Genomic DNA, 15,080 nt, shown 5'->3' on the forward strand with positions numbered 1-15,080 from the left:
TAATATCTAAACAAATGCAGAAAAACACTTGGTTAAATCTTCATAGAGCCTTTGGCAAGCACCTTTATTACATAGGCATACTTTTAAGCTACCACAGCAGCAAGCTACCTAAACTTCCTGCCCCACCTCAGCTGCTGCGGCCTGGACATGGAAGGTCCCACTGCACCTTACCCTGGGGTCGCCACTGATCCCTTGTGCAGTGAGCATGAACCCAAGTCATTCCCAGGGGGAGCATTATGGCTGCATTAGTAGCGTGTCAGGAATGCCCTGGGGCTGTCCTCACTTTACGAAAAGCCAGCAGCGACCCCCTCAAATCTGACACTGCCTGCTCCAGCTACCATAGTGCTTCCTTGGGCTCAGCTAGCCATGCGCTCAGCTCCGCCTCAGTTTGACCAGGCCCAAGGTGACCCCAGCGCCGCAGGCATAAAGGGTAAGGAGGCATTGTACCAAGCAGAGGCTGCCTCACTGGGACTGGACCCCCACTTCCTCCTGGGGTGAGCTGGGGAGGAAGAGCATTCCATGTCTGAGCTGCAGCAGCACAAGCACAGTGGGAGGCATGGGGAGCCCGTTGCCCTGCCCATAGCCCTGCTCATTGACCCAGTGCTGGGGGTGGGCAGACCCACCATGGGGCCATGAGTCTTGCTACTGTGGCAGGAAGGCCCTGTCTGACCCCTGTGGGAAGCCCAGCACCTCCCTCTCTACCCCTGCCTTCCTCCAACCACCATGGCAATGGGATTCGGACACAAGAGAGGTCTGCAGCCCCAGCCAGTGGGAGTGAGAGGAAGCTGTGACTGTGGAGCTGGGCGATGCCCCCTAGTGGGTCAGCCATGCCTGCCATGCCTACCCATGGGTTTCTGTTAGCGACCAGGGGCCTGCACAGTACTTGGTGCATGGTGAAGTCTATAAGGGGCTGAAGCCTGGGCCGTTCCTGTGTCAGGTGTCTAAAGAAAATATAAGCTATTGGTTAACCATTTAACTGATATAATAGGAGGAGGTTAAATGGCTAATTTTTTTTAATTATATTTACATTCCTATAACCTAGATGCTAACTTTCACTGGCAGTGCTCATGTATCTAAAGCAACTGTCTTTGCTTCAGATTTCAGGAAGTACCTATTTCTCAACTCGGGCTCCAAAATGTGCGAATTTATGTGAGAATCAAAGGTAAGAGGTTAGGTTATTGCCAGTCTGAAGAAGAGCTGCCTAAATACAGTGAAAGTGTTGAAAGCTAGGCAGAAAATAGAGAGGAATAAGAGTCAATTTTCTCCAAAACATTGCTGAGAAAAATGAAATTGAAGGTGAGAATGTAAGTAGCAAGTGAGGAATAAGGGTCTGGTGTTTTTTTTATCTTGGAAAAATGGTGACAGTAGTAGCTTTTGAGTGACACAGAAAAGATCCATCAAAGATAGAGTGGTTGATGATAGTTGTGCTATGAAGGGTAATTCCATAATGAACTGTTCTTATTAACAGACAAGATAAAATTGGGGGCTATTTGAGTGAAGAGGAAAAATGGTGAGGAGAGTGTGTGTACAGGTAGGTCCAGCAATGTATAAAGTATCAGTATTTGAGCCAGGAACAGTGGTGTATATTGTAGCCAGCTCCACTACAAGTTGCCTGTCTGAGTAGTTTGGCACTTTAGTTTTCTCAAATGTCTGGTAGTTTTCTCTACTGTCCATACTCAGAGGAACTGCATTAGCAGACTCCAGCCCATGGGCATCCCATTAACACAGATTTTGATGATGTTCGAAAGGATGACTTCACCGAGCCTGCCAGAAATAATAGGAAAAAAAATTCTGTAGGCTCAGTTACTTTAAATATTGCTAGGAAAGTAATTAATCTGGTGGTTTCTAATTTAGAGCTTTGGTTCACAACCTTTTTCATATCCAAGACACCTTTTTATTGAATATGAAACAGAAGAATTGCTCTATTATTTTTCTAAAGAACTCAGAAAGATCACAACAGGTCCAGTTTTTGTTGACATATTGATTTCTTATTTGAAATCTCTGGTTTTATCTTGTGTTACATGTGGGTGTTTGCAAATCTAGCAGTGCTAATATTATACACCACTCTTAAAAGGATCTCACAACCCCCCCAGGGTGTTGTGACATCCTGGTTGAGAATCACTGCCTTAGAGGTAGTCCAGCAGCTACTGCTGAGACTGTGCCAGCTATGGGTCCCTTTCTCTCCCTCATCTTTCCAGACCCTGTTCTTAGAACACCTTATATGCAGTCTTCCCTCTGCTCCCATGATGCTTCTCTTGGTCTTCTCTTCTTGCTTTCACACAGCCAGAAGCCTGAATCTTTCTGACATCAGGATTTTTGTTTCCTTTTCCTGTACTCTAGAGAGCATGGAGCCATCTGCTCAAAATTAGAGGCTGAGGTGAATAACCCAGCACCCTGTTCTAGCTGGATCTTCCCCATCAGAGCAGCAAGAGTGGCTGAAGTTACTCTGTAATGAGCCAACTTCAAGTCTTCCAACTGAAAAACAAAAAACTCTTTATATTGATCAGTGGAAGACCGTGTAGGAAGAGCTCTGTAGAGGCTGGGGAAAAGAACAAATGAGTAAATTAAGTGTCCTAACAAAAATTGATGAGATATGGTTCGACTCATCGAAAATGGTTAGGGGGCTGGGGCAGACAACTTATGAGAAGCTGAGAGAACTGGGCTTATTTAGTTTGCAGAAGAGAAGATTTAGGGGGAATTTAATAGCAGCCTTTAACTACCTGAAGGTTGGTTCAAAAGAGGATGGAGCTGGACTGTTCTCAGTGGTGGCAGATGACAGAACAGGGAGCAACCGTCTCAAGTTGCAGCAAGGGAAGTTTAGATTGGCTATTACAAAAAACTTTTTCATGAGGAGGGTAGTAGAGCACTGGAATGGGTTACCTAGAGAGGTGGTGGAGTCTCCATCCTTGGAGATTTTTAAAGCTCAGCTCAACAAAGACCTGACTGGAATGATCTAGTTGGGGATGGTTCTGCTTTGAGCGGGGATTGGACTAGATGACCTCCTGCGGTTCCTCTCAACCCTAATTTTCTATGATTCTATTACTGGATGTTTCCATGGATGAGCTCAGATTTATGCTGGCAGTAGGACTTGAGTTAAGACTGCCAATTTGTGTATGAAATTTGTGAGAGGGGAAGAATCAGTGGGAGGTAAAGGAAGGACAGAATTGTAAGCTGCAACAAGTTGGAACAAAGATATAGGTTCTCAGATGAGAGGCCGGGATGAGCTCACTCAAAAAAGCTGAGGTGTTTAAGTGTTCTAGGAAATGTTAGAAGAAAAAAGGAGTATTATACAAGGTAAAGCAAAGTCAAATCTGAGGAGGCAGTGACCACTGCTACAAAAGATCAGAAAGAAAGGCAATTTGAAGTTATTATATTGAAGCTATGATTCTTGGCATGGGTGAGAACTGTTGAGCCTCAGACAAAATAGATTCAGGAGAAAAAGGAAGTTAGAAATTAGAAGTGTTATTGTCTGTTATTGACTTGCATTGCTGGTGTCCTTTTGAAAAGAAGCAGATGAGGCAACATAAAGTAATTAGTTTAGGAATCTGAAAGCCTATGCTGGGGTGGCCAACCTGTGGCACAGGTGCCACACATGGCTCATGGCAGATTGGGGAGGGCACAGACAACACAGTGGCACATAGGGCAGGAAGCAGAAAGCAAAGCATTATATTAGGCCTGGAGCATAGGGTCGGAAGCAGAAAGAAGAGCAGCAGCTTGATCAAGGGACACAGGGCAGTCAACAAAGCTGAACAGCAGATTGGGTAAGGGAGAGGGGTTGGAGTTGCACTCAGGGGCCTTGTCCAAATGAACGCAGATGTTTGGTTCCCTGGGCACAAAAAGCAGCGGCACGGCACACCTTGTACCATTGCTACTTGTCTGTGGGGAACACCCGTGCCATACATCCTTTGGCACGTGACATATTACCCCAGGTGAGGTAGGGGAGGCGGGGGCCAGCAACTCTGTTGGCCCCAGCAGCCTTACCTGGGGGTTGGGGAGCTGCAGCGGTGGTGCTCCTGCAACTTGGAGCCTGGCCAGAAGCCAGATCCAGTTTTGGGTGGTACACACTGCAGCCACGTGCACTGCTCTCTTTTTTCCATGTGAGTTTTTTTGACCTGGGGTTGCCATGGGTCAAACCTCGCGCCCCCCCCCCCCCCCCCCCCAAGCGCTGCAGAGTAGCACCATGGGAAATGTTTGAATGTGTGGTATGTGATGCTGTAGACAGGTTTGCAGCGCCACGTACCGAATGGCCACACTCATTTGAATGTGCCTTGGGAGGTTGTGGGGTTAATTTGCCTACATAAAAGGCTCACTCCCTGCTGATCTATGCTGTGGTATCGCACAGTAAGTTCACTTTAAGGGGGCAGAGTACAGCAGATATATGAACTGTGTAAACATGTACTTAAACAATATTTTTTTTAAAGCTACTCTTGCTCAGAATTGCTTCCTCGGTGTTGCTTTAATTCTTGTTGTCTGTGTGGTGTGGTTAGATTGTCTGGAATATATTCAAAGTTTAAGGGAGGAAGAGAAAGAAAGCTAAATTTAAATGTAGATGAGGTTGTACAGGAGTAATCCTGGACAATAGAAAAGTGTAAATGAAGCTGAAGTTACATGATTGAGAGAGAATGGTTCAACACAACTTATGGTATATCATCCCGGTTTAATTTTGGCTTGGCCAAAGATAACGTGGGGAATAAATCACAGCAGGAGATTTATGATACACATACAAGTTTCACACATCAAATCAGTTACCTTCTCCAAGGTTACAGTACTTGCTGTGACAGAGCTTAATAGAACTTTTCAGAATATTAGGCCAGTCTCTGACATGATGTTCTTAAAGCTTTCTGAAGCTTATTTCACATGTGGAAAGTATCACAACTCTGTATCTTTGTGAACTTTGTCTATTTGGAAGCAGTGTTTTTATAGGAGTGAAACTTGAGAGACTTTGAGCCCAGAGGAAAATAACATTTAAGTGATAGAGTTCTTAGCTGTATGATTATTTCTATAAACCCCAGTAGTGTGCAAAGCTTTACACTGTCTACTCAACACAAAAAGTGCTCCATTGTTTTCCAGAACGGATAAGGTACCGTATAGTATCTTTCTTAGTATGGGACTCTTATTTATCCCTCCCCCCTCTTCTTATATATATTTGCCATCTGATTTGTTCTATAGGACCATAGGGAAGTTTAGGTAACAAAATCTAGCTGATTCCATCTGCTTATCTAATCTATCTCTTTGATGCTAATTGGTATTTGATCTTTAACTGCATGTATCTTTAAGTAATAAATTACAATATTTTCAGTTATTATATCAAGATATAATATATATCTTATTATTAATACATTAACTTGTTATGCTTAAATGCATCTGTGCCTAGCAGTTCTTTTTCCGATTATTGCTATGAAACGGAATCTATTATCTCTCTAAACTAAATTTCTTTTTAAAACAATGATTTAATCGCATATCTTTCAGGATGTAATCTGTGTGGTTTATGCATGGTGTTCAGAGCTTCAGTTTTGTTTGGCATGAAAATCCCATTAGATCTATAACTTATGTGCCATCAGAGTAGGCATGTTATCACCATAAAATACTGAGTATGAATTGTGAATTAAGGAAATAAAGTTAATCTGGCCACTAAATGGTTATTCCAATTTTGTAATACTAATTTTATTATTCCTGTAGTTTATTTTTTAACATTTAGCTACTGCGCAAATCTTCAGCCTAAAACAAAAGTCTGCCATACACAGCTGATTTTTAGATATCATCTCTGGCTGGTCCATAATCATGGGTTTAATCTCAGGTAATAACTTTGTTCTGTGGTTGATCACATGCAGATCAGAAATAAATCTGTTTATTTTTGGTTGTTCTAATTTTCCTTTTCCTTTGCTACTTCTCTGAAAAAAATATATTATTAGTAGGAATTTAGTTTAGATATAGGTGCTTCTCAATAGATATGTTCAAATCAATATATTAGCATGACCCTGCAAAATGCAAATAAATATTTATAAACATTTTCAGCAACTCCAAAGCAGACATTCTTAAGCTGAATTATTTTATCTCTTATTAGGAGTAAAGTTCCCAGTAATTTTGTTCCTGTGTTATCTGCAAAAGCACAGCAGTATGAGCAGCATGTGCAGAGTTTAGTATTTACTTGGGCAGCTGTTTGTGGATTCCAACTTCTAATTATTTCTGGGTTGTGGGTAGAGCTGCTGCTGATGCAGTTTGTGTAGGCATATTGTCTGAGCTGCTACAACATAATCATTCACTTAACAAAGGTTTCCTGGAAAGACAGTTAACCCACATTATTCCATGTGCTAGATACTGTGGCCCTAATCCTGCTTGCACTCAAACATATGTGTAGCTTCCCTACCCTGAGCAGTTCCATTGATTTCAGTGGCCCTACATATGTGAGTCAGGACAGTGCAGGGTGGGTGGCACCTTACATACCAACTTGTTCAGAAATGCTTTAAGCTTTCATAGGCAACATATGTGAGGAAAAGCACACATGTATCTGTGTCTTATAGGATTAAGGCCTAAATGATCTGTGAGTCTTGAAAAATAATGTTACCATATAAACAGATTGGAAAAAATCTGTATCAGTGCAGATTTCCTCTAAGCTGCAGATTCCTGTCCCACCCCAATGCAGTCAGGTTTACTAGTTGCTATTAGTGGAGTAAAATTTATATTGGCTGTAAAAACACATTTTCATTTGTATTTTGTTTATAACTTTCAATAGTGCATTCCGGTAAGTTAAAGTCAGTTAAAATCAAAACCATGCATTTTGAAATGGTTCAACCATCATAATCACATCATGGTGACATAAGTACCTATTCACAGATTTTCTATACAGCATATTTATTATGCTTTGGGGCATATAAGAAAAACTGGGACATTGATAAAATTGTATATGGGAGGATAATGTTAAGAGGATTGGGGGAGGAGGGTGGAATGGGGATGATGAGTCAGAAAATATGCAGGAAAGGTCAATGAACAACTTGCAAGAAATGAAGCACTAGGATAAAAGAATAACAGATTTGTAAAGAAAAGTGCCTAGGTAGATTGATACAAATAAACAATAGACCCTTGTGTAGTATAGAGATTGCGCTTGTTTGATTAGTTGATGAGCTACTCCTGGTGTTGGATAAAGATGAAGTATCCATGCTGATTATTTTAGATTTATAGTTACCTTTTGATAAACTGTGCATCTCTTGTGAACTGTCTTGTGAATCCTGGAAGAAAGAAGAACTGGACTTGAGTGGCTCTGTTCTTCTCCTTTGAAAATAGCAATAGAGTTATAATGAACAATTGTACATTTGTTTGTGGACCTTTTTCTTGTGGGGTAGCACATTATTTTCTCATCTCCTGTTCGGTGAGGACAGGCTCTGTAAGAGCACCGGTATCCTGTCATTCTTCTGTCCTCTCCTCAATCCAGGCAGATCTCTTGAGTGATAACCTAGCCCCATTGTGGGCAACTGGAAAACTGGTGACTTCACTGGGGCCAGGATTTTACCCTTTGATTTTCTTCCACTCAAGCTGTACAGTTCTCTCCAACTCTACCAACAGCAGACAGATTTTTGTTTTGAGGGTCATCTGAAGTGGGCCTCATCCCTTTCATTTTTGGCCACCCAGTATCAAAACTGTTTTAAAAAGCAATCCAGAAAGGAAAATAACAAGTTTGTGCCTGAAAGCTTTAGTTACAAAGCAAAAACAGAACAAAATACACATACATACACTGACTACTTCTGTGTTTGTTTATGTTAGGCCTTATCTACCCTGTTTTTCTGGAAGTCTGTAGATGACTGAAGAGCAAGCACATTTAAATGCATGGTGGAGGTAAAACCTGAGTTAGCAAACAGTGTTATGCAGGCTCTTTAAAACTTATTTGTTTTTGTTAACATCTGTTTAACTTGGGCAGTTGAGAGACAAAAACTTCATTAATTTAGATTCAGGACCAATTCTGTCTGAGCTTGGCCTCCTGGATCTTTCTGCTGTCCATGATAGCATGAATCCTTTAGCTTTTCTCCACTTTTACCATCCATCAGGTTGGTGTTGCATGCTTGTGGTTCTTCCAGGGGTTCTAATTCTGGTCTTCTATCAACAAGAAATTGCCCAACGCTGGAAGATTTGAGATTGACTGCTTTGCATGAGTATTGGGAACCCCTCCAAATATTAAGAAGCTGTGTTTATTTTTGCCCCGGAAGTAACTTTTTCAGTGATGTTACATTAAATGACCTTTTGTTCTTAAAATCTTTGTGCATTGGACTTCTTTAAAAAAATCTGTTTGCAAAAAGTTTTTATAATTGTGGATTCACTGTCCTCCCTTTTTTCTCTTTCCTCATGCTCCAAACCTAATACATGATAGTAGTAAAATGCTGAAAGTGGTAGTATTCAAGAATAAATCTACAATAACAAATCAAGGTTTGTATAAAATGGGGGGAGAGGAAGGGAAGCAGTGCAGAAATACATTTCAATGTCAGTTTGACCTTTTAATTGTTATGAACAGTTAGTTGAAAGGTACCTCAACAATGATTTTAACAGTAGTCTTTTGATTTTCTTGCATAATATTTTATTTTAAAAGAAAGAAAAATATCAGTTGGAGCCCATTAAACAAGCGTGGACTTGCTTTTCTATAATGTCTTAAGAATTCTGTCTATATTTAAATACAGTAAATATCTTTATGAAATGTCTTTTAGAAGTTAAGGCTGTGTGCTCCCTTTCTAAAGCTATTTGTAAAAAAAGAAAAAGTCTTTTGTGTTTTCTGGAAACTCAAACTGATTGTACCATTTTATGTTGTAATTGCCTGCCAAACTTCAATTTGGGCTTTAAAGCAAGTAGTGAAAGCCAGGAAAGATTTTAACCTCTTGTACCCATTAAAATAATATAAAAAGTACATGTGTTTACTTGCTTCAACCTTTTAGTTAATGAAATAGAGGGTTACCAGGTCTGCTTTTCTTCATTATTTCCACAGGGTTGCCAGTTTGCTTTAGAGAAAGTGCTTCAGGAAGGTTGATGTTTAAAAAAAAAAAAAAACAATTTCTCTACAGAATCTATAGAATTACTATTTTGGGTATATATAGAATTTCCAGAAAAAATATTTCTGTATCTATATCCATAATACAACTGTCATGATTTGGGCAGATCAGGGATTTAATTTGGGAGAGGCAGCAAGTTTGTCTGTGGGGTAGATCCCTTGAGCAGTAGATCGGAGAGCCCTGGTTGTGTTTCATTGTATCTCAGGACTGCACTCCTTGCCAGAGGAATGTTGAGAAGGGGTTAGCGCAGTCACCAGTTTCCCTCCCCCTTGCCCACCATATTTGCCCACTTCTACAAGTATGTTAGTAGTTCTACAAGTTGTACACATTCAGGTCAGTAGCAGGAGGAATATCAGGGAAAGTGTGGGTCCCTTGCTGAATGGGCAAGGCAGCCTTGTGACAGAGGATGCAGAAAAGGCTGTAGTGTACTCCATGCCTTTTTTGCCTCAGTCCTCACAGGCAAGGTCAGCACCCAGACTACTGAATCAAGCAGCACAGTTTGAGGAGGAGGTGAGCAGCCCTCAGTGGTGAAACAGGTTGGGGACTATTTAGAAAAGCTGGACGTGTACAAGTCCATGGGGCCAGATGGGATGCACCCGAGGGTGCGCAGGGAGTTGGCTGATGTGATTGCAGAGCCATTGGCAATCTTTGAAAACTCATGGCAATCAGGAGAGCTCCCAGATGATTCAAAAAAGGGCAAACATAGTGCCCATATTTAAGAAAGGGAAAAAGGAGGATCTAGGGAACCACAGATCAGTCAGCCTCACCTCAGTCCCTGGAAATCATGATCAGATCCTGAAGAAATTCATTTCTAAGCACTTGGGGGGAGAAAAAGGTGAATAGGAACAGTCAGCATAGATTCACCAGGAACAAGTCATGTTTGATCAACCTGTTGCCTTCCAGGATGAAATGACTGGCTCTGTGGATGTGGGGAGACCAGTGGATGTGATTTTTTTTTTTAGCAAGGCTTTTGATATGGTCTCCCATAACATTCTCCCAAGCAAGCTAGATGGATGGACTGTAAGGTAGATAGAAAAATGGCTGGAGCATTGGGCTCAGAGTAGTAATCAATGGCTCAATGTCTAGTTGGCAGCCAGTATCAAGTGGAGTGCCCCAGGGGTCAGACCGGGGGCTGGTTTTATTCAATGTCTTCATCAACAACCTGGAAGATGGCATAGAGCAGAGGTTGTCAACTGGAGGTACGCACATCCCTAAGGGTACTTGAAAAGGCCCGAGGGGGTATGTGTGGGTGGATGGGGATGAAGCACCGCCTGCCCACCCAGATGCAGGGGGCGGGGGAAGCTCACACACAGCAGCTGCTGCCACTCCACATTTAGCTGCGTACCACCCATCCTTTCCCATTCCCCCCACCAGGGGTACACTGCTCTGTGTCCAGCCACTGGGGGTACACTGATCCAAAAAGGCATAGAGTGTGTAGATACACTGGAGGGTAGGGCTAGTATTCAGAGTGACCTTGACAAATTGTAGGGTCAGATCAAAAGGAATCTCACGAGGTTCATCAAGGACAAGTGCAAAGTCCTGCACTTAGGGCAGAAGAGTCCCATGCACCAGTACAGGCTGGGGGCTGACTGGCTGGGCAGCAGATCTGCAGAGAAAGACCTGGGGGTTAGTGGGCCATAAGCTGAATATAAGCCAGCAATATGCCCTTGTTGCCAAGAAGGCTAATGGCATCCTTGGCTGCATTGGTTGGAATGTTGCCAGTAGGCAAGGAAAGTGATTATTCCCCTCTATTCAGCACTGGTGAGGCCACATCTGGAGTACTGTGTTCAGTTTTGGGCCCCCACTACAGAAAGCATGTGGACAAATTTGAGAGTGCAGCAGAGGCAGCAAGAGAGGGGGCTGGAAGACCTGACTTATGAGGAAAGACTTGGGGAATTGGGCTTATTTAGTCTAGAGAAGAAGAGACGGAGAGGGGAATTAATAGCAGCCTTCAACTACCTGAAGAGGGGTTCGAAAGTGGAAGGAGCTAGACTGCTCAGTGGTGGCAGATGACACAACAAGGAGCAATGGTCTCAAGTTGCAGACAGGGAAATTTAGGTTAACTATTAGGAAGAATTTTCTCACAAGGAAGGCAGTAAAACACTGGAACAGGTTATCCAGCGAGGCGGTGGAATCTCCATCCTAGGAGGTTTTCAAGACCCAGACAGGAAAACCTTTGGGTGGGATGATCTAATTGGGGCTGGTCCTGCTTTGAGCAGGAGGTTGGACTGGATGACCTCCTGAGGTCCTTTCCAACCCTAATTTTCTATGATTCCATCTGCTCTTGCATGTGACCTGACTCATATATCCATATATTTAAGTGGAAAGGTCATAAATAGCATGAGTTTTTAACAAGGATTGATCACTCTGGGCCAAGGGCCAGATTTAAAATAAAGACTTTAGGGCTGGATCCAGTTGTGTAGGCGCATGCAGTTTGTGGTATGGCAGTCCAGGGCTCCCCTTCTCCACACACGGTGGAGCCCCCATGTTGAGGCACCCTGCACCGCAGCCAGCTCCTTCCCAGCTGGCTGGGGTGCAGGGTGCCTCAAGACTGGGGAACAGGCAGCTGCGGGCTGGCTGCTCGCTCCCGCCTCCACATGCCTCAGTGTGGGGGCTCTGCTGCAGAGCCCATGTACAGAGGCACGTGGAGCCCCTGTGCTGAGGTACACTGCACCCCAGCCAGCCGTGGAGCAGGGTAGCGAGACAGTGTGTTCTTATGTGAAGCACACAGACAGGCATGCACTGCGGCATAAAATAATGGCACGTACTGAATTGTCTAAATTTTGGGTATCTGACTGCCCAAATGAAATCCAAACCCCCAAACTAGGCACTTAAGCTCCACATGCAGTACATAAGGAGAGCTAGGTCCCTCAGAAGATGATTCAAAAAACTGCAGGCTGAACTGGGAGCCATCTAGAGCTATTTGGAAAGAGACGCCAACTATAGGTTGTGAGTCTGAACTCATCACCCCCTGGCCCCCATCTCTGCTGTGTAGACATGTGGAGATTGCCAAGGAGATATCTTCATCCACTTGAGATCCGGAGCTGAGAACCCATGTTCTCTGGTTAGGTCCCTACAAATTTTCTTTGAAACAACTAATTGGGCTCACTCTTTTTACAAAAGGTGGTGGTAGCTGTATTGCTGCCCATCTTTTACATATATATTTAATTTACTTAGAGTTGTTACCCAGAAAGTGGGAAACTTAGGCTTTTGTGTTCAGGTTTGCCACTGCACAGAAGCATGCCCAAGCTGCTTAGCTAGGTAGAGTCACACTCCAACCCTCATCTTGAAATTGGGCCATTGCACAACCAAGCATGTAAGAATCATTGGGTCAGAAGAAAAGCAAACAAAAAGGAACCTGACTCTAGCTTACCTCTTCATCCTTTGAGTTAAGAATGAAGAAGTCATTTGCCCCTAGATTTTGGTTTATTTTTGCTTTTTATACCATTATATTTTATAATGTAAAATGCCAAACAACATTCAAAACAGGGACCAGAACCTAGGGAATCTCCTTCCTTTTCTCAGTTGAGGAGCCAACCTACTAGCCTATGGAGGCAGGCTGTCTTGCTGCTTGTTCTTCTGACGCCACAAATGTTACATTTTTTTCTACCCACTAGCCCAGCATCAGCAGGGGGAGCTGGAGAGCACCCCCCACCTAAATTGTTCTTGTGGCCTAGTGATCAGGGAAGATGCAGATTTATAACCATTTGGGTGGAGAAAGGCATAGAAGCCTAGATCTCATGCTTCCTAAGTGAGTATTTTATATCTTGTAAGATAGTGGTCATGGTAACTCCTCTTCCTCTGGCCATATTTTGAATAAAAGTAGCTGTGGCTGTTGTGCTTTGTATTGAATCCTTTAAGAATATCTAGTGGGCTGGGCCTCTCAGAGTACTTAATGTGCTGTTCCACCTCATTTCCAGATCCAAACAGGGCTGAGCAGGGAGCTAGACATCTAGCTCCTTGGACCCGAGGAGTTCTGGACATGTGGAAACAGTGGAACTGCAGGTGTCTCGGGAGCTTTCAGGTAAAAAATGGAGGCACACAATAAGTTCAGGCACCTTCAGGGTTAGGCTCTTTTTTATCACAATTTTCAATTTGACTGTCTAATTCCATTTTTTGCTTCTGGTTTCAAATTATGCTCTAGCTGGAGTCACAGGACAGCTTTTTTATTTATTTATTTTTTTAACCTTCAATAAAAACAGAATTAACACTGATTAAAATGGGTTTTGATGAATTTTGTCCCTTTGCTGTAGGCCTTTCTTAATAATATTAGGAACTTAACTAAGGCATTTGAAGGCTTTCATCAGCAAATGACCTATCAAGGGCAATTGTGTGACTGTTAGCTACTGAAATGTTTGTCCATGTTTATGCATGACTTCTCTTAATTTTCTATGGATCAATTTTTTGGAAGCATTAGCTGCCTTAAAATCAAGGCTTACACAAGTGCAGAGCTTTTATATATATACTGTGTTGTTCTGGTGACACCAGGTGTTGAAAGTAAAAAATGTATTCTGTATTCAGAAACATGCTTTGATAATTGACAGTGATACTGACGAAAATATTGAATTGTGAAATGACTCACTGTTTCTTTAAAGTTTCTGTAATGTAATTCAAAACAAATGTTAAAGTGCGGAGAATCAGAAGTGATTCTGGTTCATCTGTCTTTTCACAGCAACTGCTTTTTCTCTTTATAACGTCTTTTTTTTTTTTTTCATCGCTCTACTTTGCATCTTAGTTTCCTCTTTCTCTGTTTGCAGCTGAATTTAGTTCTGTAGCTCACTAGTTACTTTGTACTATTTTGTTTCTTTTTTCCCCAGTTTATTAGCACCATTAAGTGAATGTTTGCCTAAAGGTGCTGTGTATGATTAATTAAGTCTCATAAGTATCCCTAGATAATTGCTGTCAAATGTGAAGCAAATGGTATTTAAAATGAACATTAAAATGTAAACTTTGAGGTTGGGAAAGTTCTGAGAAATTTCTTTGCTTAAGTATACCCAAGTTCAAGGTACAATTTTAGAGGTGAAAATTCAATTCTTCACTGACCTTTTGGGTTAGATGGCCCATTTAAAAAAAATGTGTATATTTAAATTTTTTTTAAAAATGAAATTAATGTATATATTTTAAATTCTGTCATCTACTAAAAAGATCATTCCAAACAATATGTACTGTTTACATTTTTTTTCCTAATTAATAATGGGGTTGTAAAACGTTCTTCTATTTCGCTTCCAGATTCTTGACAGTTCTGTTTTCCTTTGTGAAATGATTTTGACATGGATGTCATGGAGCGCTTACATAATTTAAGTCAAAGTGGCAGCTTTTTTGTATCCTAATCAGTATCCACTGATTATGTCTTGGAACAGAGGGAAAAGTTAATGTGTGGACTTTGATCAACCCAAATTGGTCCTCCTAGTGTATAAATGTGGCTGAGTTGCTGGCAAAGATGGTGACCATTGGAAGAGGTAAGCAGTCCTGTAATTTTAAGAGGTCTGATGTAGTGACGTGTACAGTAAGAAGGATCCTCGTGGGTCAAGTCTAGTCCCATGTGTTCACAGGCAACCGCATATTCAAAGAATCTCCCAAATCTCCACTTCATCTCCACGTCTCATGTACAAGTATACTATGATTACAGCAATTTTCAACAAGGCCAAAACTAACCCCTTTTCCTGAGATCTAGGCTACATTCTTAGCCCTTAGGCCTTGCCCTTCACTCCCTCCCCTCCTACCCATGTCTGTTCTTTACTGGTGTAGGGAGGGCTGGAGTGGTGGGCTGGGTGCTAAGCTATAGGGTCAACAGCTCAGAGGTCACAAGTTTGAGGCCATTAGCAGATGTGCTTATGGCATGGCCTTGTCAGATCCCAACAAATCTGCAAGTTCTGCTAAATACCTTGTCCTAAGGGCACGTAAGGAAGTGGTGTACAAACACCTTGCTGTTTAATCATGAAGGAACAGGGAAACTTGGAAAGTAGAGATATAAGGGGGCTACCTGAACTGGGAGTGGAGGAAATGGGGATAAAACAGTCCCATATCAGTATGAATTTCTAGTCTCAGTCC

General features: G+C 42.2%; 1 protein-coding gene across 5 annotated transcripts in view; it reads left to right on the plus strand.

Annotated features, from left to right (window-relative positions):
* GGACT (gamma-glutamylamine cyclotransferase) overlaps positions 1 to 15,080 on the plus strand; it is a 40,311-nt gene that overhangs the window by 13,905 nt on the left and 11,326 nt on the right. The window contains exons 2-3 of one of the 5 annotated variants that reach the window (XM_090022778.1): positions 12,950 to 13,053; positions 14,390 to 14,488. The exons of 1 other annotated variant lie outside the window; for it this stretch is intronic. In XM_090022778.1, coding sequence (XP_089878904.1) covers positions 14,470 to 14,488 — 19 coding nt within the window. In that variant the 5' untranslated portion in view covers positions 12,950 to 13,053; positions 14,390 to 14,469. Of the gene's footprint in view, positions 1 to 12,949; positions 13,054 to 14,258; positions 14,489 to 15,080 lie in introns of those variants that run through there. 3 more of the 5 variants (XM_090022770.1, XM_090022753.1, XM_090022761.1) reach the window with 3 other exon arrangements.

Source organism: Crocodylus siamensis, chromosome 1 (assembly GCF_052110815.1).
Source record: "Crocodylus siamensis isolate JL-2025a chromosome 1, ASM5211081v1, whole genome shotgun sequence".
Taxonomy (NCBI): Eukaryota; Metazoa; Chordata; order Crocodylia; family Crocodylidae; genus Crocodylus; species Crocodylus siamensis.